At 52.4% G+C, this 26,955-nt stretch overlaps 1 protein-coding gene across 5 annotated transcripts in view; it reads left to right on the top strand.

Moving 5' to 3' along the window:
• The window catches only part of EXOC6B (exocyst complex component 6B), a 319,988-nt gene extending 297,030 nt beyond the window's left edge, over nt 1-22,958 (top strand). For 2 of the 5 annotated variants that reach the window (XM_077177925.1, XM_077177924.1), the window contains 2 exons: nt 11,267-11,379; nt 18,789-22,958. In XM_077177925.1, the coding sequence (XP_077034040.1) occupies nt 11,267-11,379; nt 18,789-18,915 (240 nt within the window). In that variant the 3' untranslated portion in view covers nt 18,916-22,958. The other 3 variants (XM_077177922.1, XM_077177921.1, XM_077177923.1) reach the window with 3 other exon arrangements.
• Nucleotides 22,959-26,955: the final 3,997 nt, after the last annotated feature.

Raw genomic sequence — 26,955 nt, 5'->3', positions numbered from 1 at the left:
GGGAAAGAGGCTGGCCATGCTCCCAGGCAGGCCTGGAGTGAGTGGGAATGTTAAATCCTCCTCTTTTACCATGGAATGGGCTGAGTGGGAAAGGACCTTAAAGAACCTGGTTCCACCCCATTCCTCACCTTCCCTATCCCAGCGTGCTCCAAGCCTGGCCTGGAGACATTTCCACTTTGGGAAACCTTTTCCAGGAGCTGGGAAGGTGCTGGAGAATCCCTGAGGGAGCCGGGCAGGGGCTGCAGAATCCCTGAGGGAGCTGGGCAGGGGCTCAGCCTGGAGCAAAGGAGGCTCAGGGGGCCCTTGTGGCTCTGCACAGCTCCTGCCAGGAGGGCACAGCCGGGGGGATTTGGGATCTTATCCCAGGGAACAGGGACAGGAGCAGAGGGAACGGCCTCAGGGGAGCTCAGGGTGGACATTGGGAGGAATTTCCTCATGGAAAGGGGGGTCAGGCCTTGGAAGTGCCCAGGGAGGTTTGGAGTCCCCATCCCTGAGGGATTTCAAAGCCCTGTGGATGTGACATTTGGGGACATGGGGCAGTGGTGGCCCTTGGCAGCCACCCTTCCCAAATCCCCATCTCTTGGTGTGTCCCAGGGACCATCCAAGATGCTCTCACCTCTTCCAAGGATTTATTTCTATTTCAGTTTATATTTGTCCCCCTGTGCTCCCCCTCCCAGGGGACGCTCTGGTGGCTTCTCCTTCACCCTGAGCACCCCAAGGACCTCCAGGCCACCTCCAACGGGTCCTGCTGCCTCAGCCCCTGCCCCTAATGAACAATCAAGAAAGTCTTTAATTAGCAAAGCCACATTTCTGGAAGCAGAAAAGGGTCACGCAGCCGCTGGACCACCCGCGGGTTCCCGCATCCCGCAGGTGTTTGACTCCTTGGAGCAAGGAGACCCAATCCTTTTGTTTCCAATAAAAAAAAACCCCACGGAGAAGCAGTTCCAGGGCTGAGGCTGCCTCCTGCAAAGCCGGGCCAGGGCTCTGCCGTGTGCTTTGTGTTTACAGTGGAGCTTAAAGAAATAAGCATCGGTTACATAGGGGGGAAAAATGAGAACGCTCTCAAATTGGACCCCAGGGCAAGGCTGGCTGAGAACAATGGATCTGCTAAACAAAACCTCCGAGGGGAAAGGAGGAAGTTATCAGGAAAAGCAGGGATGTATTAGTTTAGTTTCTTCAACCAAAAAAAAAAAAAAAAAAAAAAGAGAGAGAGAGAGAGAGAAAAAAAAAAAAAAGAGGGAGGCATTCCAAGCACTTGAACTTGAGCGGATCCATTTCGCCGCCCAGACGTTCTCCCCTGGCGCGGCCGAGTGACCCCGGCCGGCGTCGGCGAGCGCGGAGCTCTCCCGTTCCCCGTTCCCTCCGTGGCAGCTGGGACAGGAGCAGCAGCAGCAGCAGCAGGAGGAGGAGGAGGAGGCAGCAGCCGCCGCTGCCTCCCGTCACGCGTCCGTCCTGGAAAAGAGACGGGAGGACGGCGCTGGGATGCGGCGCTCGGTGGGAAGAGGGCAGCCAGAGTTTAGGAGGCCACGGCCTGCGGACGGTTTCCTGCTGGGCCAAGGGACCCACGGGCTCCTGGAGCGCCGTGTCCCACTGCACTTCTGCTTTTTCTTGGGGTTTTTTTTTGGGTGGGAAGCCCTCCATGGGTCGCTCCATGGTTGCTCCCGCTGGATTTGCCATGTATTCCACACACAGGGAACAGCATAGGAGCTGCTTCATCTCCTGCTTATTCCCAGCTTTTCCACGTCCAACCCGTGCTGGTGGGTGCTTCCATCGGTCCCCAGCCCGAGGAGGGCGGGAGGAAGCGCCGCTAATCCTCATTAAATGTATAAATTTATGGCCCCGTGGTGCTGCAATGTTTAATCAGGGCTCCGTGACTGTGCCGTGCTCCGGGTACAAGTTCAGTGCAAGGTGAATCTTGGCTGAGATAATCTGGAAGTTCAGCCGGAGGTGAAGGCAGCGGCGGCTCCTCACAGCCTGCCTGGGGTGAGCAAGAGGTCACCTCCTTTTTTTTTTTTCCTTTTTTTTTTTTTAGCCCCTTTTTTAACATGTAAACACAAGAAAAAATTGCAGCTTCTCAGAGGATTTGGCATCAGCTGAGCGGCAACAGGAAAGAGAAGCGTGGAGTGCTTGGCTCCGTGGGGCTTGGGGAGGTGATGCCTGGTGGTTTTTGGGGATAACAGGAGAGGTTTGGTTCAAACAGCACAAATCTCACAGGGTTTTGACACCAGGGAAAGCAGGAATCCTCAGGATTTGCTGCTCACCCATCCCTGCTCCCTGCTGCTGGTGGGATCCCTCAAAGGGAAAATGCCCTGGCTGGGGCTCTGGGTGTCCCAGCCCGGTGCTGGTGGCACTCGCTGGGCTCTGTCTGTCCCAAAAGGTGGCTCGGTGTCACCTGCTCCCTGCAGGTGCCTGGGTTTGCTCCCGGTGGGCAGCACTGACCCCTCCCAGCCCAAAAGCTCTCCAGCTGCTCCGTCAATCAGCTGGGAATGCTCTCTCCAGGAAAAGTGGCATTAAAGTGATTTTTTTCCCTTTTTGGGAAGATTTTTTCCCAACTGGGAAGATTTGGGAAGACTTTTTCTCCAACAACGCTGGAGATGTTTCCTATAGGTTTATTTGGACAACTCCTGATTTCTCCCCTCTGAATCCCCTTTCCTGTTTTTAGGGGTTTTGTGCTTTTTCTGTGCTTGTGGTCACTCTTCCCTGACTAAAGGATCCTCTGCTGCTGAAATATTGGAATTTTCCACGTTATTCCCTAATGTTTTCTTTGGAGCCACTGATTTGGACGTGTGGGTCAGGCAGGGAAACCCAGAAGGCCGTGAACCCTTGGTATGCAGCAGTGGAAAAGGAATTCTGTATTAATGGGACAACTGAGAACAGAGCCATCAACTCCCAACCACAGAGCTTTTCCAAAATCCACCTTCTCCTTCCCAAAACACCTTCAAAACAGACTCCAAGGAGTATTTACACATATGTGTATATACACAAGTGTGTGTGTATATATATATATGTATAGATATATATCTATATATATCTCACACTTGCAGACATTTTTTCAGGTTATTCCAAAAGCGTGTTCCAAAGAAAACATGAACATAAATTATGGTGTATTCCTTCCCCTTTATAAAACGTTGGTACACTGTGCTGATTTCTAATCCTAAAATCAGGCAGAGCATAGTACTGCAAGCACTCGTGCTCATGAGACTGGGCAAGGTGGGACGAAGAAAAAACATGAAATAAATCAGAAATAACTACATTAATTTGGGATAAAATAATTAAAAGATGAAGTGTATGAATATATCAATATTATTGTCGCCCTGAGTGCTTTCCAAACATCACATCCCGAATTTCTCCCCTGTGGTGTCGGATGCTGATCCCAGAGGGTTTATCCGGCCCCATCCTTGCTGGGTGCAGCTCCACCAGAACCCGATGCTGCTACAGGAGCCATCTTTGCCTGGGGAATGAATCCCCCTTTGTGGTGGCTCAATGGAAAAGCCAAGTGTTATTCAATAGTGGAATTCCCTGCGGAACGCTCTTCCGAGCCTCTTTCATTCCTCCTGGCTCCCGCCCAGCATTGTCCCCGTGTGCCATCGGAGGGTCTGGAGGGTGGGAATCCGCCCGGCTCCGGGCCCAGCCTTCCCTGCAAACTCCTGAACCTGCCTGGAGAATGGGATGAGCCCAGGGGGTTATTTTTAGGAGTGCAAATTGGGCACTTAATCCAGCAGCTCCACTTGCTTTTGTTCCTGCGGCCGTTCATAAAATCCCCCTGTCCGGGTGTTATCGCTGGGAACGGCTCGATCCCGAAACGTTGAAATCTCAGGGGTTTTGCACCAAATTATTTTCAGGCCTCGTGTGTTTTTATTTTCCAAGGGCTGTGCCATGGGTGAGAGGAACTCGGGATTCCCCTAGAATTTAGCGGAGCTTTCCCTGCAGGCAAAGATCCAGTGTGTGACTAAAGGCAGGCCTTGAGCGCAGCTTGGGGGGACTTTCCAGGGCTGTCACCCCTGTCACACGTGGTGCTGATCCTCAGCGTCCCCACTGGACAGCCCTTTCCAGGAACGAATCTTCCCGATATCCAGCCTGGCTGTTCCATCTCCTCCTGTCCCTGTTCCCTGGGATAAGATCCCGAATCCCCCGCTGGCTGTCCCCTCCCGTCAGGGAGTTGTCACAAGATCCCTCCTGATCCCTCTTTGCTCCAAGCTGAGCCCCTTTTCCAGCTCCCTCAGCCACTCCTGGGGCTCAGAAACACAAATTTTCTGAGGTAAAATCCTGCAAACTTTTTAACAAGACCCTTGGAAGAAATTCCTTTGGGAAGAGGAGAAAAGTCAACTGCATGTAATTCCAGCGTGGCTTCAAAGCAGGTGGAAAGCCAGAGGTGGAAAGCCAGAGGTTTTCCTCCTAATAAATGATGAATGTTTGCAGCTGGAAAACCAGGAGATCTCTCTGTGCAAAAAAAGCTTTGTGGAGCCCTTTCCCTGGAAATCTGGGCTATCAGGAATACAAGAACCTATAAACAGGCAATAATGTGAAGCTGAAAATAATCCAGACTGGACAGATTTGGGTTTTGTTGGTCTCAAACCTCTCTTGGTTACAAACTGTCCTGGCTGCCATAAATCCTTCCACATTCCTCTCCTGTTTCGTTGGGGTTTTTTTCCAGGAATTGTTTGACTTTTGCAGCTAGAAAGAGAAAAAAAAAATCAAATTGCTGCTTTTAACTTGCAAGATCAACCCAGTTAAATGTGAGGTGAGGAGCTTGGAATTGGTTCTCTTCCTCTCCAGGAGGATATCCCTGGGTGGGACATCCCAGGAGACCTGGAGGAGTCACTTGGGGTGGTTGTGTCTCACAGAGAGGTCCAAGCAGGACTCTTGGATCTGCAGTAATTCCCAGAAATCCAGGTAATTAGGTGAGCACCTAAATTAAGATTTTTCCTTTCCCTGTGCTCCGTGTGTGGATCCCTTTCCTTGTCCATCCCCAATTCCCTGCGGGTGCTCTCCAACCCCCCACCCCAAGAACACCCAATTCCCAGAGCAAATCCTCCTTTCCAGTGAAACCAGTGACAAATCCGCTCCTGTTTTCACTTAAACCACGAATTTCCCCCTCCGTGCCTTCCGCAAATTCAACAACAAACATCATGTTCCAATTCCCGGTGCCTTTTCTTTTTGGGAACGCTATTGTCCAAACCCCACGTCTTCCCAGGGGTTGGAATATTTCTTTCTCTTTCAGTATTCCTTTCCCACGAGGCGTAATTGAAACCTCCCCAAAATAAATTATTTGGACTGTGCTTGTCCGTGGCTGCTGCTGCTGGAAGATCCTTGGGTTTTTTGTAATCCGTGACAATTCCCTGCTGGATGGTGGAAGGGGCTGCTCCACCAGTGGTGGGATGGGTTATGGACGTGGACAAACTGGGAATTGACACTGGTTTTCCATAGTTTTGTGTTTTTCATGGAAGTTTCCAGCAGGACTGGGTGTCACCACTGTTTTCTGATCCCACTGGGGCATCTTGTCCCGTCCTCCAGGTGGGACACAAGGGTGGCCTCTCGTTGTCCCCTTTCCTGAGGAGCTGTGGAGTTCAGTCGGGGAAAGGAGCTTTTTGGAGAAAATTCCTCCCGAGGTTTAGAAGTTCAAGGTGTGACCTCGTACAAATCAAAGCTGGTTTGTGGAAGGTGTCGGGTCAGAGGTTGTTCATGCCAGGTACAGAAACCCTGGGAAGAGGAACATCAGATAATGGAGCTTTTGAGAGCTGTTTTCACCTTGGATCTGAAAATATTTCCTCCTTCTTCCATGGAAAAGCAGAGCAGGGCACTCAGGGACGTGACCCAGCTCATGGGCGTGGCCCTCAGCAGGGTTCAGGGCAGGAATGCTGCTTCCAGCTGGGAAAACACCAAACCTGACTGAATTCATGCTTTTCCATGCCCTGGGGACATAAAACTCATCACAAAGCTTGGCCATAACCACGTGGCATCGCTGTCACTCCCGTGGGGATCTGAGTGTCCCCAAAATCCCACCATGAGGAAGACTTTGCCCCACCTCGACCCAGCTGTGTGTGCTTGCAGAAACAAGGACTGAGTTCCCTAATTTAGGTTTTTGTTGAAAGAAAGGTTTAGTTCTTTATGGAATGTCTCCCATAAACCCTGGCACCATCTCATCAGCTGGGATCGTGCTGGCAGAGGAAGGTCCTTCCAATCCATCTTGGTGGAATCCAAATCCATCCAATCCCACCAAATCCATCTTGGTGCTCCTCCTTGTCCCTAGGAGGAGGAAATCTGGTGGTGGATCAGAGGGAAGTATTTTTTCTGGGATGAAATCAAAGAACCACCCTGGTTCGGAGGGACCTTGAGAGCTCATATGGTCCAGCCTGGTCTGAGGAAGGAATGGATGGAAGGAGCCCTGCCCTGTCCATCCCAAAAACTCCAGCAGTGGGATCCCCATCACATCCAGGGGAAGTTGTCCCAATGGAAGATGGGTGTCACTCCAAGGAATTTTTTTCTTGTGTGGAGATCAAACCTTTCCTGTGGCACTTGGAGTCTTTGCTCCTCATCTTCTCCATGGGGTTCCTTGTGAAGAGAGATCTTCCTCTTCCTCCTCCTGTAGCCACCCCTAAAGGACTGGAAAACCACAATGAGGGGATGTCTCCTATTTAACCAAATCCCATCCCTTTTCCTGGGAAAACTGGCACATTCCCCTGGGAATTTTGTGCAGGTCAGGAGCTTTTGGGGCAATTCCCCGTTGGGGGATGCTGGGCCAGGTGGGGCAGTCACAGCCCCATCCCTGGAAGTGTCCAAGGCCAGGTTGGACACTGGGGCTTGGAGCCACCTGGGATAGTGGGAGGTGTCCCTGCCCATGGGGTTGGATCTGGGTGGGCTTTGAGGTCCCTTCCCACCCAACCCATTCCACGATTCCATGACTGTGACACAGGCGCGAGCGTGCGAACGCCGGTGGTGGCTTAGATCTGGTTCCAGGAGCTCTGGCAGGGCTTGCAAACCGTGTTTGGAGTCAGTTTGGATTCACATTCCAGTGCTCCTGGCTTGGCCGGGAGGATTCCATCCAGATTCCACGCTGTCGTCAGACAGAACAAACTGTCCCTGCTCTCCTTCCCATCTGGAGGGGGATGCGGAGCCCAGCCACGGCCTGGTCTCCTCCTGCAGGGACCTTCCAGCCATCCTCGCCCTCTGCTTGAGGTGAGGGGTGTGAAAATTTGTCTGCTTGGATAAAAAGGACATTCTTGAAGAGTTTGAGGTGGTGCCGTTGCAAGGGGGGTGGAAAGGAAGTGGTTTTGAGGTAGAACTGGTGGTTGGATTTGATGATGTGAAAGGTCTTTTCCAGTTTAAATGATTCCATGATTCCATGAAATGGGGGGGGAAAGTTCTTCTAGGGGAACCTGGGACAGGCTGGGAGCTGGCTCCCAGTTTAATTCTTTCATTCCAGCATTTCCTTCTCTTGAATTCTACACTTCAATTTGGATACAAGCTCATGTATGTGTATAAAACCAATTTTAGTACTTTTTTTAGTACCTTTTTTCTGGCATTTTTTTCAAACCATCCTCCTCCACTTCTCCATTTTTATAAAGCTATACCTGCACCTCTCCCTGCTCCTCCTCAAGGTGTTCCTGGAACCCCGGGAAGCTGCAGGTCCCCAGCCCTGAGCACATCTGCAGCTTCCTGATCTTATCCCACTCCCACATCACCGTGGTGAAAGCTCCTCTTAATTTTTCCCTCCTCGTTTTTTCCCTTTCCCTCCTCTCCTTTTCCTTCCCCCCCACCCCCCAGTGGATCTGCTGTCGAGTTTGATTTATGGCCTTGAAAGGGAGACTCCAGTTTAAAGAATTAATGGTATTTGCATATTTGATTTGGAAACTCCCCCGGCAGACCCGCGGCAGCCCCGCGCCGCCGGCTCTTTTTTCCCTTTTCCCTTTTTTTCCCTTTCCCCTCGGCCCGTTCAGATTTAGCAGCAGAGGTGAAAAGTTGAAGCAGTAAAACCAATAAAACCACATTTATGTGACAGATAAATCGTCTGGAGGCAGCTCTCCCTGAGCCTTCGGGCTTCCTCCTGCAGGACCTCTCCCCTCCGGAGCGTGACCCGCGGCCGGGCCGGGAGCACCGGCAGCCGGGGCCAAAGGTGCTGGCCCCGGCCGTCCGCGGACCTGCCGAGCCAAAAAAGATGGATGTGGGCAAAGAGTTGGAAAATACACAGCCCATCCGTCACTGTCGGGAGCCACCTGGGGGTGGTCTGGCTCTGCGAGAGCTCCGGGAAGGTCCAGGCCGAGGTGGGAGCGCTGGGAGTCATGGAATCAATATGGTTGGAAATGTGCTCAGAGATCGAGTCCAGCCTTTCCTCAGCACTGCCAAGGCCTCTGCTGACCCGTGTCCCCAAGTGAAGCCTTCAAATCCTTCCAGGGATAGGGTCTCCATCAGGCTGGACAGGGCTTTCCATGAGGAAATTCCCCAGTGTCCACCCTGAGGTTCCCCTGAGGCCGTTCCCTCTGCTCCTGTCCCTGTTCCTGGAAGCTGTGCTGTCCTGGCAGGAGCTGTGCAGAGCCACAAGGGCCCCCTGAGCCTCCTTTGCTCCAGGCTGAGCCCCTGCCCAGCTCCCTCAGGGATTCTGCAGCCCCTGCCCAGCTCCCTCAGGGATTCTGCAGCCCCTGCCCGGCTCCCTCAGGGATTCTGCAGCCCCTTCCCACCTCTGTTCCCACCCTGGACATGCTGCAGACCTCAGGGTCTCTCTTGTTGGGAGAGGCCCAGAACTGCCCCAGGATTTGAGGTTGTGGCCCCAGCAGTGCCAGCACAGGGGACAGGCACTGCCCTGGTCCTGCTGCCACCCCAGTGCTGGCACAGCCCAGGTGCCTTTGGCCTCCTTGGCCACCTGGGCACACCTGGGCTCGTGTGGAGCTGCTGTCGATGGCTCCAGGTCACTGGAGTTTCTCTGGGAGTGGAAGCCATTCCCTGGCTCCTGTCCCTGCAGGCCTTGTCCCCAGCCCCTCTCCAGCTCTCCTGGAGCCCCTGCAGGCCAGGGGCTCTGAGCTCTGCCTGGAGCCTTCCCTTCTCCAGGGGAACATTCCCAGCTCTGCCGGCCTGGCTCCAAAGCAGTGGAGCTCCAGCCCTGCAGCAGCTCCATGTCCCTCTGAGCTCCTGCACTGCTCCCAAGCCTGTGTCAAAACAACTCCCAATGTTTTAATTCCATCTTCTCCAAACCCCTTCCTAATCCTCACATTTTTTTTTATTTCCTTTCCTCCTTCATCCCTTTCCTCCTGGCTCTTTACTCCCCCTCCCCACGAGCGGCTACCTGGCCCCTGGATGCTCCGGCCGGCCGCCCACTTTCCATGGCAAGAAACTCGTTCAGGCTTTGTTTGGGATTTGCCCGAGGCACGTTCAGCCTCCCAGGGGCCACCAGCAAGAGGTCTTTGGCGCGTTGTGGGGGTTCCCTTTGAGCCTCTACAACCATGCGACTCCTCCCAGCAGCCGCCAAGCCCCACGGAAGCGTTTTGGCCCCGGCGCTCGGCCTGAAAAGCGCCTGTGAAATCATATTTAAGGTTGTCTCTCTCGAAGGTGCCCCCTTGGAAAAACCTCCTGCCAATGATGTTCAGCTCGGGTTTGTAGTTCAACACAAAGGCCCCGCCGGACAAAGCCGAGCGGGACCCAGGCTGGAAAAGCCCTCTTAGGTCCCGGCTAATCCATCCCCCCCGCCAGCCCGGGGGATTGTTCCCGACAGCTTGTTTTCCTTGCCCTGACCTACATAGTCAAAAAGAATCTTGTTGCACATTTTTGTTTTGTATCTGGAGGTCTCGGAGGAGCTAAATCCCCTTCTTGGCGGGGCAGGATGCGTTGTTAAACAGCGCCGGGGCCTCCAGGAAAACCATGGCGACGCGGGGACAATGAGGCCTCTATGGGCCCCGCTTGGCCGCAGGACGGGCCCGGCCTCTCCCGGCCCCGGTGGTGGGCACCGGGACGCGACGAGCGGGCAATGAAGACGTCCACGCGCTTGGCAGGCTGTCCCCAAATAGAGTGGTCACAGTGGCGCTCCAAGACGGGATCTCGGGGAGGGGGGAACGGCAGGAGCTCTTAATTAACCTGCTGTGGATGGGGCAGAGGTGGTGGAGCGGCATGCCGGGAATCCCGGGCCGTGCCGCCACGGGTGGGTGGAGAAGGCGAGTCCTCGTTGAGGTGAGGAGATCCACGTGTGGGGAGGGAAGGGGAGAGCCTGGTTTTTAAGGAAAACAAGGGTGGGAATGGTGTGGGAAGAGGGCATTGGACTGTGCCTTCATGGGTGGGTGGAGAAGCCAAGTCCTTGTTGAGGTGAGGAGATCCTCGTGTGAGGAGGGGATGGCAGCTCCTGGTTTTTTAAGGAAAGTAAGGATAGGAATGGTGTGGGAAGAAGGCATTTAGGGAACCTGGACAGTGCCCTCATGGGTAGGTGGAGAAGCCAAGTCCTCATCGAGGTGAGGAGATCCTCATGTGAGGAGGCCATAGCAGCTCCTGGTTTTTTAAGGAAAACAAGGATGAGAACAGTGTGGGAAGAAGGCATTTGGGCAACCTGGGCTGTCGTTTGCCCATCCCTCACCTGGCTGGGAGGAGCGGGTTTGTTTGTGGACACGAAGGGCTGCAGGTGGGAATTTTGGTGGTCTGGAGCAGGGACCGTCACGGATGGCCGAGTTAATCCCTTTTCCTTCCCCCGCTGCCAAGGCCTGGTGGTTTCTCTTACCAACGTCTGGAAAGCACCTGGGACTCCCAGCTCTGGGAGCTGCTCTCACCCAGAATAACCCCCCGAGCTCCTCTGGGCTTTGGAGACACTTCCAGAGCACTTGGAGGGTGTTGGGGTGGACCCAGGGTGGTGAGAAATCCGTGGGGAATGGTTTGAATGACACTGGGGGTTGTTTGGGGACAGAAGTTATTTTTGGTGACTTTGACTCCAAAAGTTTCCTCCTGCCATGGCTGAGAGGGTCAGGGCACTGGGGTTGTCACCCACGTCCTTGAGGTGTCTCAAACTTAAAATCCCCTTCAAATACACAAAACTGTGGATCACAGAACAGGAATGCTCAATGGCTAATTTAATACAACCCTGCATTAATCAATGTTAAATATCCCTAAATTAATAATGAAGTACAATCAAGTTAATGATGAAACCTTAACAGAATAATATTAAACAAATCAATAAAACCTGCATTCATTTTTTTTTTAAGGATAACTCCATCTGCTCAGGACCTCTGCCAGCTTCCAGGGAAACACCTGCTGCCTTTTCCAGCTTTTTCAAATCCCGTTTGTTTTTCCTTTCCAGCTCCTGGATCTGTTCATCCAGTGGGATTGGTCGACATATTTGGCCGACTATGGACAGCCCACGTGCAAGTACCTTCGTGTGAACCCCACCACAGCCCTCATCCTGCTGGAAAAGTGAGTGTGGCCCCCAAATCCTGGGAGAATTTCCACCCCCATCGTGCTTTAGCAGCTCTTTCTATCCCTGTGAGCAAAGATCTCGGCCCTGGGTGGACAGAGGGAACTCAGATGGAAAAATTCCATTTTATCCCATTGACCCGAATCCCACATTATCCAAATCCAATGGCTTGGCTGTGGCTCCTTCTTTTTATTGGCTCTTAAGCAGAGTTTTTCTTGTCCTACCAGAAAATTTTGCTGTAAAGATGAACCTCCAGCTCCAAAATCCTTTAAAATGTGCTGGGCTGCAGGCAGGAGTGGCTCTCCCGAATTTTTCAGTGTTTGGGCAATGCCATGAACAACTTTTGGTCATGAAGTGGCTGGGCAGTTGGACCATGTTGTTGTAGGTTCCCTTCCACCTGAGAATATTCTGTTTTATTCCTTTCTATCTCTGTATTTCTGTTTCTTTTTATTTCTATTTTCATTTCTATTTATATATTTTGGATTTTATTTATATATTTCTGTTTATATTTATCTCTATTTAATTCTATATTTATTCCTATTTCTGTATTTTTATTTCTATTTATTTCTATAGTTCTATATTTATATTTCAATGTATTTCTTTTAAAATTTATTTGTGCATTTTTTCTACATTTCTATAGTTCTGTTTATTTCCATATTTATTTCTATTTCTGTATTTTATTTCTATTTCTATGTTTCTATTTCTGTATTTTTATTTCTATTTATTTCTATAGTTCTATTTATTTCTGGTTTTGTTTCTATTTCTGTATTTTTATTTCTACATTTCTGTATTTCTTTATTTCTATATTTCTATGCTTTTATTTCTTTTTATTTCTATAGTTCTATTTATTTCTGTTTTCATTTCTATCTCTGTATTTTATTTCTATTTTATTTCTATTTCTATATTTTATTTTCTATTTATTTCTGTTTCTGTATTTTTATCTCTATTTCCATATTTCTGTATTTATATTTTTATATTTTTATATTTTTATATTTTTATATTTTTATATTTTTATATTTTTATATTTTTATTTATATTTCTGTATTTCTATATTTATTTACTTTTATTTTTTATTTCTATAGTTCTATTTATTCCTATTTTTATTTCTATATTTTATTTCCTATTTATTTCTGTTTCTGTATTTTTATCTAAATTTCTGTATTTCCATTCTTCCATATTTTTATGTTTTTATATTTCAATTTATTTCTATTTCTCTATTTGAATGTCTATTTTTTTTCTATTTCTACACAGCCCTACATTTTTATTTCCATTTCTTTCTACTCTCATTTATTCCCGTTTCTCCCGCCTCCCTCCGGCGGCGTTCCCGGAGAGCCCCGATCCCGGTTCCGTGGGGCCAGAGGAGCCTCCGGGGCTCCCTCAATCCATCCTTTGAGGGCCGTTGTTCTCATGCTCCGCACGGCTCCATCCCAAACCCTGGAGCGGTGCCGGGAACAGCGCCCGGGGCTCCGGGGTGGCTCCTGGGGGGCTCTGCCAGTCCCGGGAACGCTGCGGGATTTGCCTCAGGAAAAGCGGGATTTGCTTTGCCTGTCACCCCTGCCCGTGGTGGGTCTCCCAGATGATCTCCGCTGGTCCAGCTCCAAGCTGGCTTGGGAAGGATCCACTCTGCTCCTGCTCCCGGCAGACCTCCCAGGTCGTTTTCCAGCTGGTGGGACAGAGAAGGAGCCAAAAAATGGGAATTTAGCGTTTTCCAAGCGGCTCCTGGCACGGGCGCTGCAGTGCTGGGTCCTGCATGGAGGAGAGGGCAGGAGGGGATCCTCGTGGAGTCATGGAATGGTTTGGGTGGGAAAGGGACCTTAAAGCCCATCCAGTTCCATGGGCAGGACACCTCCCACAGTCCCAGGCTGCTCCAAGCCCTGTTCAACCTGGCCTTGGACACTTCCCGGGATCCAGGGGCCTTGAATGTTCTTCTGGAGGTGTGGCCCCAACCCTAAACTCGTCACCTCCTCCTCGAGGAGAATGAGAGACCCCAAATCCCCTCAAACTGCCCCTCATGCTCTGATTCCATGGTTAATCCAACCCCGGCTGCATCCCTGGAAGTGCCCAAGGCCGGGTTGGACGGGGCTTGGAGCACCCTGGGACAGTGGTGGCATGGGGGCGGCACTGGATGGGCTTTAAAGATCCCTTCCAACCCAAATTATTCCCTGGATCTCTGATTCCGTGAGCGACCTTGGGGTGTCTGTGAACTTTGGGGTTCCCTCTGTGTCACCATGGTCCAGCTCCTCTCCACCAGAGGAGAAGGACGGATGTCACAGCACCTCAGGACACCCCGAGGGCCCCAGTGAGGGAAACTGGGGCTAAACTGGGTTTAAAAGGACTTTTACACCTCGTGGTGTTGTTTTTATACTGGTATATTATGATTTATGTCATCCCTCAGTTATGTGGGACCGTGGGTCAGGGATGGGTGTGGAAATGCTGGGGATGGTTGGATTTGGTGACCTTGGAGGGCTCTTCCAGCCGGGATAATTCTGTGATGCACAGAGAATTCGTGACCCAGCGTCTGTGATGGGGAAGTGAGAGGTTTATTCGGAGCTAACAGCAAACTGATAAAATAAAAGCACACCCAAAATCTGGGAGTTTGACCATGCAGCATCTGGGAGAGCCAGGGAATTGAGGCAGGCAGTGATCGTGGCAGAGGCTGGGAAGGCAGTGGGACAGCAGGAGAGCAGCTCCACACTCAGTGGTGTTAAAATGTCACCAAACCCCAGCCTGACTCATTTCATAAAGTCATAAAATCTTGGAATGGTTTGGGTTGGAAGGAACCTTAAGGATCATCCCATTCCCACCAAATCCATTGGCAGGGACACCTCCCACTGTCCCAGGTGGATCCAACCTGGCCTTGGGCACTGCCAGGGATCCAGGGGCAGCCCCAGCAAATCTGGGAATTCCAGCCCAGGCAGGAATTCCTTGCCAAGATCCCAGCCCAATCTCCCCTTTCCCAGTGGGAGCCATTCCCTGGCTCCTGTCCCTGCAGGCCTTGTCCCCAGTCCCTCTCCAGCTCTCCTGGAGCCCCTGCAAAGACTCTGAGTTTTCCCTGCATTTTTCCCTTCTCCAGGGGAACATTCCCAGCTCTCCCAAAGCAGAGGAGCTCCAGAATCCTGGAATGGGTTAGGTGGGAAGGAACCTTAAGGATCATCCCATTCCCACCCCATCCATGGCAGGGACACCTCCCACCATCCCGGGCGGCTCCAAGCCCCAGTGTCCATCCTGGCCTTGGGCACTGCCAGGGATCCCCTCAGAGGGGTCTCTGTCCATCCCCCATGAGCTCTCCCGAGGCTCCTTCCTCACTCCAGGCACATCCTCTGCCTCCCATCCCGCCGGGAATCCCGGGGGGGATTCTGAGCAGGGGCCGGCTCAGCCTGTAACCTGTTCTCCTGGTTATCTGTGTCCCTTATCACCCCGGTGTCTGTGTCTCTCCCAGGATATCCCGGGTGTAAGTATGCGCTCGCTCGGGCTTTCACCCTCACCTGGCAGGGCCCCGATTGTCCGCTCTCAATGGAGCCCGAAACGCTGGAAATGCAAAGTGCCTCTGGAGCGGGGCCCTGCGCAACCCGATCCTCCCAAATGCACTAATTAGAGCTAAAAGAGGAGCTTTTACCCCGCTGCTTTCTTCCCCTCCCGGATTAATTGAGACAAAGCTCGGCTCTCTCCGAGGTGGTGTTTGTTGACAGGGGTGGGGACAGCGCCGAGCTCGCCTTTCCCTTCCTTTCACTCCTAATCCTGGGACCGGCTTCCAAACCCGCGGTTATCCCGAGGCTCTGCTCGGAGAAATAAAACTGGGGAGCTGCACAGCCCGTCCCAAATCCTGCAGGATTTTGTGTCCCGGAGGCAGCTTAATTAATAGATAATAGTTAATAGCTTAGTGCTTGCACCTTCACGTGGTGTCTGGAGATTCCAGCAGCTCCCAGATGCTCCCTGACTTTTGCAGATCCACTTCTGTGGGTTTGTTAATGGTGCTCCCTGTTATCCCAAAGCTCTTCTCAGGGAAAAAAAACCCCATGGATCCGCACAGCCCAGCCCAAATCCTGCAGGATTTTGTGTCCTGCAGGCAGCTTAATTAATGAATAATATTCAATGTCTCAGTGCTTGCACCTTCAAATGGTGTCTGGAGATTCCAGCAGCTCCCAGATGCTCCCTGACTTTTCCAGATCCACCTCTGTGGGTTTTTTTAATAGCGCTCCCCGTTATCCCAAAGCTCTGCTTAGGAAAAAAAACTTTGGATCTGCACAGCCCATCCCAAATCCTGCAGGATTTTGTGTCCTGTAGGCAGCTTAATTAATGAATAATATTTAATGTCTCAGTGCTTGCACCTTCACGTGGTGTCTGGAGATTCCAGCAGCTCCCTGACTTCACCAGATCCACCTCTGTGGGTTTGTTAGTGGTGCTCCCAGTAATCCCAAAGCTCTTCTCAGGGAAAAAAAACCCCATGGATCCGCATAGCCCAACCCAAATCCTGCAGGATTTTGTGTCCTGTATCTTGATTAATTAATAATAGTTAATAGCTCGATGCTTGCACCTTCACGTGGTGTCTGGAGATTCCAGCAGCTCCCAGATGCTCCCAGACTTTTCCAGATCCACTTCTGTGGGTTTGTTGTGGGATCAGGGCTCCAGCTGCAATCCCTTTCCACCCTGTTCCAGGGCTTTATCCATCCAGCTCCTTCCCAGTCATCCCACTGCACCCCGAGGTTTTCTCGCACAGAATGTGCACTGCTTCCAGAACATTCCATGGACCCGAGCAGGTCCCACGTGGTGGGAGATGGCCCCAAAGGTGCCAGGATGGAAAAGCTCTAAATTTCCAGTGTGTGGAAGGGCTGGGAAGAGCTTTCCAAAGGTACAGATCAACTTCCAGCACCTCTGGCGTCCCTCTGGAACCCAGGAGAGCTCCCAGCCTTCCTGGGGAAGGGCTTGGAGACCTCCTGGAGCTGTTTGGAGCTCCAGGGGAGGATAATTATCCCCAAATCCACGACAGCAGGACTGGGCCACTCCAAACTCCACTTCCTGCTGGCACAATCACTCCCTGGTTCTCCTGAAGGAGCAGCTGCCAACCTTCTTTGGCTGAGAAATAGGGAAAAACAAACAAATCCCGATTTTTTGATGTCTGGAAGTGCTCCAAGCTCTCCTGTTCCTGTTGGGAGAGCAGCTCCATCTCTGGTAACCCCAGAAAATTCCCCTTTGGGATAAAGCTGTTATCCTGGATTCCAGTTCCAAGCCTGGTGTTTTTGGGAAAATTTCAGATTCCCTGTGGCTCTTTCTAGGAGATTGAAGCCTGGAAAACCTTGGATGTTTGTTTGTGGTCCGGAAGTTTGGAGAGGTTGGTGTTGTGCTCAGTTGATCCCGTGCCAGCTTCCCAGGGATCGTCAGTGCTGTGTCCCTGTCACTTCAACGCTTCCTTTAGGTCCCCACAGCCAAAAACTGGGATTATGGGATGCATCCAAAGCCCTCAGCCTCTGCCAGATCTGATTTACCCAGAAAATCTTTTACAAATTGGGATGATTTGGAAGAGCCGAGCCCCAGCAGGTTGGATTTTGGGAAGTTGTGCCTTCAAGGAGCTGCTGGAAGGTTGATCCTGGTGGGACTTTTTTCCCTTCTCAGCATCCTTAGGAAGTGTCCCAAGCCCTGTTCACCCCAAAAATAATGGATCTGGGAATGCAGGAGTGCATGACCCCCTCCCAGCTTTGCCCCCATCCCACCTCTTGCTCTGCTGGGCTCTGGATTTATGGAGAACTCCTGGAGACACCGTGCTCCTTCCAAACAGCTGGATTCCTTCCTGGAATGGGAATTATGCAGCGCTATATTTAAGATAAATTATATACATTTATATAATTTATATTTTTTATTAATCAGGGAAAAAATGGGATAGTGGACGGTGCCCCTGCCCATGGCAGTGGGGTTGGAAATGGGTGGGATTTAAGGTCCCTTCCAACCCAAACATTCCGTGATTCCTTGGAATATTTTATAAAATTTAAATTCACAACTCCAGACCTTCCCAGCCTCCTCTAAAGCTGCATCTCGTGCATGCAAGTTTTAAGTAAAAAGCCTTAATTCTGTGGATTTCGTGCTGATTTTTAAATTTCCTCCTCAAATTCCATCACCACCAAAGAAGGGGACATGGGGATGGAACTATCCCTGCTTGGAAGAGGGATCCAAATGCAGGATTTAGGATTTCCTGCATTTGGGAACTAGGGAGAGACCCCAAAGTGGTGTTGATTGGGATTGGAGGGGTTTAAAGCAAAAACACCTGAAAATTTCCAAAAAAATAATTGGTGTAGAGCCTGGAAATTCCACGTGCTCCTTTCAGACCACTGGATATTCCCAATCCCTGTTCCATAACCTGTTTGTGCTCCGCGCAGGATGCGGGACACCAGCAGGAAAAACAATGTTTTCACCCAATTCCAGAAAAAAGAGCGAGAACTGGGGAGACCCCAAAGTGGCGTTGGTTGGGATCAGAGGGATTCAAAGCCTGAAAAATGCCCCAAAATTTGGTGTAGAGCCTGGAAATTCCATGCTCTCCTCTCTGAGCACTGGACATTCCCAATCCCTGTTCCATAACCTGTTTGTGCTCCATGCAGAATGCGGGACACCAGCAGGAAAAACAACGTTTTCGCCCAATTCCAGAAAAAAGAGTGGGAATTGGGGAGAACCTAAAGGAGAACCTAAAGTGGCATCGGTTGGGATGAAAAATGCCCCAAAAATTGGTGTAGACACTTGAAATTCCACGTGCTCATCCCTGAGCGCTGTTCATTCCCAGTCCCTGTTCCATAACCTGTTTGTGCTCTGTGCAGGATGCAGGACACCAGCAGGAAAAACATTTTCACCTAATTCCAGAAAAAAGAGTGGGACCCCAAAGTAGCATTGATTGGGATGAAAAATGCCCCAAAAATTGGTGTAGAGACTTGAAATTCCACGTGCTCATCCCTGAGTGCTGGACATTCCCAATCCCTGTTCCATAACCTGCTTGTGCTCCGTGCATGATGCGGGACACCAGCAGGAAAAATGTTTTCACCCAATTCCAGAAAAAAGACCAGGAATTGGGGAGACCCCAAAGTGGTGTTGGTTGGGATCAGAGGGATTCAAAGCCTGAAAAATGCCCCAAAATTTGGTGTAGAGCCTGGAAATTCCATGCTCTCCTCTCTGAGCACTGGACATTCCCAATCCCTGTTCCATAACCTGTTTGTGCTCCGTGCAGGATGCGGGACACCAGCAGGAAAAACAACGTTTTCGCCCAATTCCAGAAAAAAGAGCGGGAATTGGGGAGACCCCAAAGTGGCTCCATTGATTGGGATGAAAAATGCCCCAAAAATTGGTGTAGACACTTGAAATTCCACATGCTCATCCCTGAGCGCCGTTCAGTCCCAATCCCTGTTCCATAACCTGTTTGTGCTCCGTGCAGGATGCGGGACACCAGCAGGAAAAACAACGTTTTCGCCCAATTCCGGAAAAACGAGCGGGACAAGCAGAAGTTGATCGACACCGTGGCCAAGCAGCTGCGTGGCCTCATCAACAGCCACCACTCCTGAGGGGCTCGGGATCTCCTTCCCGCGGCCTGGACTCCGGGAATCTCGTTGGGAGAGAAGATTTGTATTTTTTTATTCGCCTGGAAAGTCTCCGCGGAGCCTCCCCCCGACGGCAAAACGCTCCCGGTGGAACAATCCTGGGAAAAAGAGGTGGTGGCAGGAGTCTCCTGGATCAACTCCTATTTTCAGGGGTTTAGGAAGTGATGGGAATTCTTGGAGCCTGGGAGAAGTTCGCACCCGGACTGGGTTTTTGGTTTTGTTTTTTGTTTTTGTCAAAGCCAAATTGAAGGGATCATCCTGCCTTCCTTTTGTTAACTTATTCCCTTGGAAAACTGAGAAATCCGGGAAGAGCTGTGGGTTCTCTGGGCAGAGGGAAGAGGGTCACCCTGAGTGTGTCCTGTGGTTTGGATTTAGGTAGGAAAAAGGGATTTCCCAGGGTTTTTTTCTCCTCTTTTCCCCCTCCACAGGCTGATTTCCACATTAGCCTGCAAATCCCTGGAATTGTGACCCTTTCCCACATGTCCATAACCATCCCTGAGCTCCTCTCTGGGACCTGCCAGGGGCTGTGGGATCACAGAGAAGTGTTTGGAGCAACCTCCTTGATCAGATTTGGGAAGGGACGGCTGAAGGATAATCTGGGAATGTGTCCTGTGGCAGCACTGTGGGGCTGGGATGCTGCTGGACACATCCATGGATAGGGAAAGGGAAGGGATGGATGCTCACAGGGATGAGGGGAATGCTCACAGGGATGAGGGGAAGGCACACTGGGATCTCACGGTGTCCAGGAGGGATTTTTCCCTCTCTTTTCCATGCTGGTGTCCCATCCTCCCTCTCCTCTTGATGGCTCCACAGGGAAAACGTCCCTGGGAAGTTTTGGAGCTGGACCAGTGGGAATCTCCTGGAGGCAGTGGGAGATTCCCCATGGAGCAGCGCTGCTCCAAAGTGCCTGTGGATAAAATTCCTCCTGTCCTGAAGGTTCCCAGAAATCCTCTGCTCAAACCAGGCGGCCACCAACAGGATTTAATCCCAGGATTCCACTTCCAGAGGGGGAGTTTTGCCCTTCTCGTCTCGCCTCTAATTCCTCACATTATCCAGCCACATTCCCAAACCCTCAAAGGGAATTCCAGTCTCCCTGGTGGTTGTTGCAGCCTGAGCTGCTGCTCCTGTGCCCATTCCCAACCCTCTGGATGCACTGATCCAGAGGTTTTACCTTCCCGCCTTGCTCCTCAGCAATATTTGGGGGTTGGTTTTCATTTGGTAGAAGGTTCCTTTGGCTCAATCCCAAAATTACACGGGAACACGGTCAGGAACGACCCCCTGGAGCTCTTGGGCTGTCCCAGCCATCTCCAGCTACAGGGACCAAGGGATTGTTTTCATTAATAAGAGGGAAAATTTGTAATTCCTTGGATTTAGGGAGGGATCGGGGGTTCCTGGTGAACTCCTCCGGGAGGGATATGGAAGAGGAGTGATGGGAAAAGCAGCAGGTGAAGGAAAGTTGGAGTCAGCGTGGCCAGAAAGGGATCAGCTTTGGAGACACCTCTGGAAACGACCCAGAGGGACAAGGGCTGGGAATTCCGGGAGTGGGATGGGGAGGGAGCAGAAACCCCGGGACGAAGGGAAGGGATTTTGTGCTGCCATCCTGAAATTCCATTTTCCCCTCCTATATTGCCCTCCACGAGGCATTCCCACAAAAAACCCTCAGCAAAGCCTCATTTCCAGGCAGCTCCAGGCAGCTCCCACCCTTCCCAAATCCACTCTGGGCTCCCCTTCCCATCTTCCTGAGCCATAATTCCAGGAGCAGCAACCTGGGATGGGTTTCCTTGCTCTTTCAGGGTTTTTTTGGGTTTTTTTTGGAAAAACCAGGATTGGGATCCTCCAAACCTGCTCCTGGCACTCGGGATTTGCTGCTGGGGAAGTCAAATCTGGCCAAGGGAGAGATTCTGGGAGTTCCTGATCTCGGGAGGTCAAGAGCCGGAACCGCAAGTCAGAGCCCGGGATGAAAAATGGGATTTTGGGACTCTGGTCCCAATTAACTTTTTGTTCCGAGAGATGTTCCATCACTTCCAAACAAAATTAATCTTTTTAACAGATTGCCCCCCCCCCAAAAAAAAAAAAGCCCTGGAAGACATCCCAAATCCCCTCTCAGTCTCTTGCTAATGATGGGTGTCCTCCGACACGGATGGAATTGCTTAGGAGGGAAAAGTCGCTGTAGGGAATTTAAAAGGGGGGTGGGAAGCAGGGGCGGGACCCAAATCCAAGATTTCCAGCTTCCCAGAGTGAACAATGCTGCTCTCACGCCTCGCTCCGCATCCACCAAACATTCCTCAGTGGATTTTATTTTGTAAGAAAAGAAAATTGGATTGTCCTGTGATTTTCCCAGCTCCAGCAAATACATCCCAGCAGCAATGGGAAAAAATTATATTAAAACTCAAATTTGGCTTCCCAAGAAGCCTCTTTCCTTCTTCAGGAGTTGTCAGGCATTCCAGGAGTTGGGAATTATCCCATAAAAGGTGTCCAAAGTGGGAATTTGCAGCCCAACCCATCCACGGGATGTTCTCCCTGGGCCATCAGCACCTGGAAGATGGGAAAGGAGGGGTTTTCCTGGGATTTTTTGGGTATTCCTGGGGCTGGAGTTCCAGCCAGATGCTCCCAGTGATTTTTGCACTTTGTTCCAGATCCAATCCCAGCTCCTGCTCGGATGGGAATGGGAGGAGTTGGGATGATGCTGTTTTGGGGTTGTTTTCTCCCGGATTGGCTGCTTCGGGGAAAGTGGAATTTCGGACAGGAGCTGTGGGAAGGGGTCGTGGTGGCCCCAAATTCCTTGGAAGTGAGGCTGGGACGGAGCTGGGGCCATTCTGGGGACATCTCTGCTGCCACGTCCCTCGTGACAAAGTGTTGGGATTGAACTCCAACCAGAACCCAAATCCCAGGCAGAGATTCCTACCAGAACCCAAATCCCAGGCAGAGATTCCTCACCCTTGGGTGTCTCCTGCCTCCGCTGGGCTTTTCCCGTTATTTCTGGGTTGGGTTTGGTGCTTTTTGGGGCCTTGGAGGGGTTTGGAGCATCCAAACACCATCCCACACTCTGGTTGGATCCGTGTCCCATCCCTGGATCCCGCAGGATTTTTGGGATCTCTGTCCCATTTTTCCTACAGCTCCACAAGGCTGGAGATCCCTCATATCCCCCCTGGCCCAATTCCATATTTATCCCACTGCTGGCAGTTCCAAGGGAACACAAATCCCATAAATCCCATCCCAGGATGATCCCAGCTCTGCTGTCCACTGGGAACGCCGTGGATCGGCGGGAAGTGACCTGAACACGCCAGGATTGGCTGGGATTCACCCCAAAAATTCCAGGATGGAGGGGGGGAGCTAAGGGGGGGGCTTTGCTTCACCCCAAAGCTGCTGCTCCAATCTCCAGCCCCTCTCTTGCCCCCAGGGCTGGATTTGGGAAGCTTTTCCTGGAGCTGGGATCCAACCCCACCTGCAGCTTCCCAAAAATTCCATGGGCAGCTCTGGAATCCTGCCCTATCCAAGCTGCTCCCTGCCTTGGCTCATCCCTCAGATTCTGTTTTGCGAGGAAAACCCCCCACACTCCCATCCCATCCCATCCCACCCCATCCCATCCCATCCCATCCCATTATCCCATTATCCCATCCCATTATCCCATCCCATTATCCCATCCCATCCCTGTCCACCGGCTGCCGGGGTTGCCTTTTCCCGTTGATTTTGGGGTGGAAGGACCTGATTTTGGGAACTGAGGTGGTGAAAACAGCTTTTTTTGCACAAGTCGTTGCACAATAAGGGGAAAATTTAGCAAATTTAGGTTTAACTTTAAAGGGAATTTTGTTGTTGGTTTGTTTTTGGTTTTGTTTTTTTTTCCTTAAAACTCGCTAGCAGAGCTACTGATTCCAAGAGGAAAAAGAGCTGGAATGGTTGGAGAAAGGACTGCATGGTTTACAGGTTCAATTCTGTTAGAAATTAGCATGTTGGACATTTATCCTGGTGTAATTCCAATTAAACAAATACAGCATTTAACTGTTTAATTAATGCTTCGTCTGGCTCTGTGCATCCCCGGGGAAAAACCTGATCCCTAAATCCCATAAAGGATGAAATTCCACATCTCCTTTGGACGCCTGGCTGCTGGAACACCCAGGTTTATGGGGGATCCAGGGGCAGGAAAATCCCCGGATGAGCGTTGGATTCCACCTTCCCTCATTGCCCTGAGCAGAAACCAAATTTTGCCCAGTTTTGGGGGGGATTTTAATTGGTTTCTATCAAAAAATTCCTCCCTGGGAAGGTGGGCAGGGGCTGGGCTGGAATTCCCAGATTTGCTGGGGCTGCCCCTGGATCCCTGGCAGTGCCCAAGGCCAGGTTGGACACTGGGGCTTGGAGCAGCCTGGGACAGTGGGAATTGTCCCTTCCCATGGAACTGATTGGGATTTAAGGTCCCTTTTCCACCCAAACCACTCCAGGATTCTGGAGATTGGGAAATTTCATGGAATGGCTCAAGCAGATGATGTGGGCTTTGTGTAGGATGAGGGATTTAGGGAATATCCATGGGGTGGCAAAGATTCCTGGATGGCTTGGATTCCATGAATTTCTCTAAATCCCTTTTTTCAGTCCTTTATCCCTGTTGGTTTCTGGCAGATCCTGGGGCGGGGATTCCCAGGTGTTAATTTGGAGCAGTGGGAAGGAAAATATTCCCTGGAATTGTTGGTGACTCCACCTCTGCCAGGGCCCTTTCCCCACAGGAGAGTGGAAAAGGAGGGTGGGAATCTGGGAAAATCCTGGATTTTACCAGGATACTCCTGGGCATTTCCTGGTAATGGAAAAAAGGGGAAAATTCCATCTCTTCCCACAGCAGGTCCAGGGAGGACCCAAAAATCCAGGAAACCCCCCCAGTGCCTGGGATAAGGACCTTTGTGTCACCCCCGTGCCCTTTTCCTGGTGGATTTTGGAGATGGAGATGTGGGGACAGGACGTGGTCCAGCACTGTGGGACCCTGGTGGGAGATGGTGGGAAGGGATCTCGGATCATCCCGGATCAGTGGATCCTGGACCTTCCTGGGTCAGTGGATCCTGGATAATCCTGGATTAATGGATCTCAGACCTTCCTGGATGAATGGGTCCCAGATCTTCCTGGATCAGTGGATCCTGGATAATCCTGGATCAATGTATCTTGGATCATCCTGGATTAATGGATCTCAGATCACTGAGGATCAATGGATCTCAGACCTTCTTGTATTAATGGATCCCAGACTGTCCTGGATCTGTGGATCCCGAGTCACCCTGGATCAGGGAGTGCAGCACGGGTGGGTTTTGGGGCACGGGTTTGGGGTGCTGCAGTGTCACCCATGTCACCCCGGCTGTGGCCAGGCCCTGAAGCAGTGCCCGGAGCAGGGCCAGACCTCAGTGGGGCCCTGTGGCTCCCCAGGGCCGGCCCTGCCACCAGCTCTGTCCCCCCTGGTGTCCCCAGCCCTGAGCCGCCCTTCCAGCCCCAGGGATGCGTTGCCAGCCCAGTTTCCACCAAACCGTGGAATATCCTGGTGGGAACGGACCCACAGGGATCACCCAGCCCCGCTCCTGGCCCTGCCCAGGACAGCGCAACCACCCCACAAACCACCCCAAACAGGGACATGTTCCTTTCCTCCTGGTTTTCCACAATCCAGGCGAGACAAACGTTTTCCAGCCGCTGTTCCCGAGTGTTCCTTTCCGGCTGCCTCTGTCCCCTCGTGCCCCGACCTCGGTTCACCTCCTTCCCAGCGGGATCAGCTCAGGCTGCGGGAGGTGGGGCTGCCAGGTGAGTCTGACTCCTCCAGGTGGGATTTGCCTCCTCCAGGGAGCCCCAGGAATGCGGTTTGGGATGTTGGGAGATGCCCTCACCCACCTGTGGGGTGGCTTTCCCATGGTGTCCCACGGGCAGGGACTGGAACAGGGCAGGGATGGGTGGGATCTTGGCAAGGAATTCCTGGCTGGGATGGAATTCCCAGATTTGCTGGGGCTGCCCCTGGATCCCTGGCAGTGCCCAAGGCCAGGTTGGACACTGGAGCTTGGGTCCACCTGGGACAGTGGGAGGTGTCCCTGCCATGGATGGGGTGGGAATGGGGTGGGAATTTAAGTTCCCTTCCAAACCATTCGGTAATTCCACGATTTCTCCCGCCATGGCTCCGAAAACACCTGCAGTGGAAGGGATGGGCCGGCGGCCGCTGGAGCGGGACCCTGGGGCTCCCGGGAGCGAGGAGTGCGAGGCAAAGGTGGCAGCAGGAAGCTGATAAGCCCCAGCTGTCACCACTTGCCCGCAGAACCGGCGAGAAGGAGGCTGTGGGAGCAGATCCGAGATAGGCTGGCTCGCGATAGGGAGCGAGATAAGGCCGAGATAAGGCAGGGAGGGCTGGACGGGCTCCAGGAGGAACCAGCGCGGAGCGTGACGCGCAGGGTGAGAAATGCGGGCACGGCAGGTGGGGCAGCCGCATCCGGCTGGGAAACGGGGTCACGGGAATGCCGCGAGAGGATGAGGATGGTCAGGCCAGGTGGCACCAAAATGAAGATAATAGGGGGGAAAATCAGGATTGGGATAAACAGGACTTTCCTCCTTCCCTCCGCGGCGTTTCCCGGTGGGAAGAGAGGAGACAGGAATCCCCCCCCCCATCCATCCCTGCCCCATCCCGCGCCCCACGTGGCTCCAGCCGCGCTAATTGCATTCCGTGGGGCACTAATTGCATGATTGGATCAAAGGCGGGAGCCCATCCATATCTGCCGGGCGCTGGATGCGATTATCCGGGAGCAGGCATCCATCACCGCCGCCCCTCCCTGACCCAGCGGGGCCCGCGCAGGTACCGAGCCCCCATCCCAAATGGGATTTTGCTCCCGAAAGGTTCAAGGGAGGCGGCGGATGACAAATGACGGCGGTGCCGCGTCTGCCGGGCGCTCACTCATTCATCTCCCGGCACGGCGGGGCCGCCCCGGGATGCGGGCGCTGCCGGCGGGGACCATCGCTCACTGTCACCGCGACGTGCCGAGTGTTAAAGACCCCCCGGCGGGGCACGGGGCGCTCGTTTGTATTCATTAGCACCGGCCGCAGATGGCGGGGGAGGCTCCGAGCCGCTCCTCGGCTCCTGGGGAAGCGGTGACACCTCGGCTCCCCTCGCCTGCTGACACCGGGCACTTGTTGCTGCCGTCGGAGCAGCGCGGTCCCGGTTGTCCTCCCGCCACAGCCCTGGAAAAGCCGTCCCGAGGGGCCGGGGAGGTCCTGGCACACCTGGAGCGAGCCCGGATTTGTCTTTTCCCTCTCCTGATGCTCGATGTGGTGGCCCCGGGGCTGTGCAGGGCACGGGATGCTCCGTCCCCACAACAGCAGAAATTTGGGAGCAGCTGCTGGCTCGGTGCCCCTGGGCTGGAACCGTGGCTGCTGGAGGCAGGAATTCCCAGCTGGAATTTCCTAGGTTCTTCTAACCTTCACAGCCTGGGCTGTGAAACACCTCCAGTGCCTCTTTTTGGGAACAGACTGGGAAAAGTCTAGGAAAAATCCCCTTAAATCCTTCTGTTCCGGCGGCAGGATACAGGGAAAGATCCGGGGCTTTGCAGGGCACGGGATGCTCCATCCCCACAGCAGGAGACAGCAGAAATTTGGGGCAGCAGCTGCTGACTCGGTGCCCCTGGGCTGGAGCCGTGGCTGTTGGAGGTGGAAATTCCCAGCTGGAATTTCCTAGGTGGAAATTTCCCTTCTTCTGCTCCCCTGGGAATGTTAGTGCCAAAACCCCTGGCTGAGGGTGGCCTTGGGCTCCTATCCCCCTCAAACCCTCGGCTCTGACCTTTCCCTCTGCCCCGCCGGGCTCCTCCCTGCCCCAGCCCTGGGTTTTTCCAGCGCCTGGATCTCCAGGCACGCTCCTGCTCCCGACTGTCCCGTGCAGGACGGGAGCAGCTCCAGGCTCTCCTGTCGGGACAGGTCTTCCCTCTTCTCCCGCCTCTGGCTCTTCCCCTTCTCCACAGGACCGTGACTGGGAGCAGAAAAACCCACAAAAAAAAGGGGGAAAGCGGCTTT

Source organism: Agelaius phoeniceus, chromosome 4 (assembly GCF_051311805.1).
Source record: "Agelaius phoeniceus isolate bAgePho1 chromosome 4, bAgePho1.hap1, whole genome shotgun sequence".
Taxonomy (NCBI): Eukaryota; Metazoa; Chordata; class Aves; order Passeriformes; family Icteridae; genus Agelaius; species Agelaius phoeniceus.
This window is presented reverse-complemented; position numbering and strand designations above follow the sequence as displayed.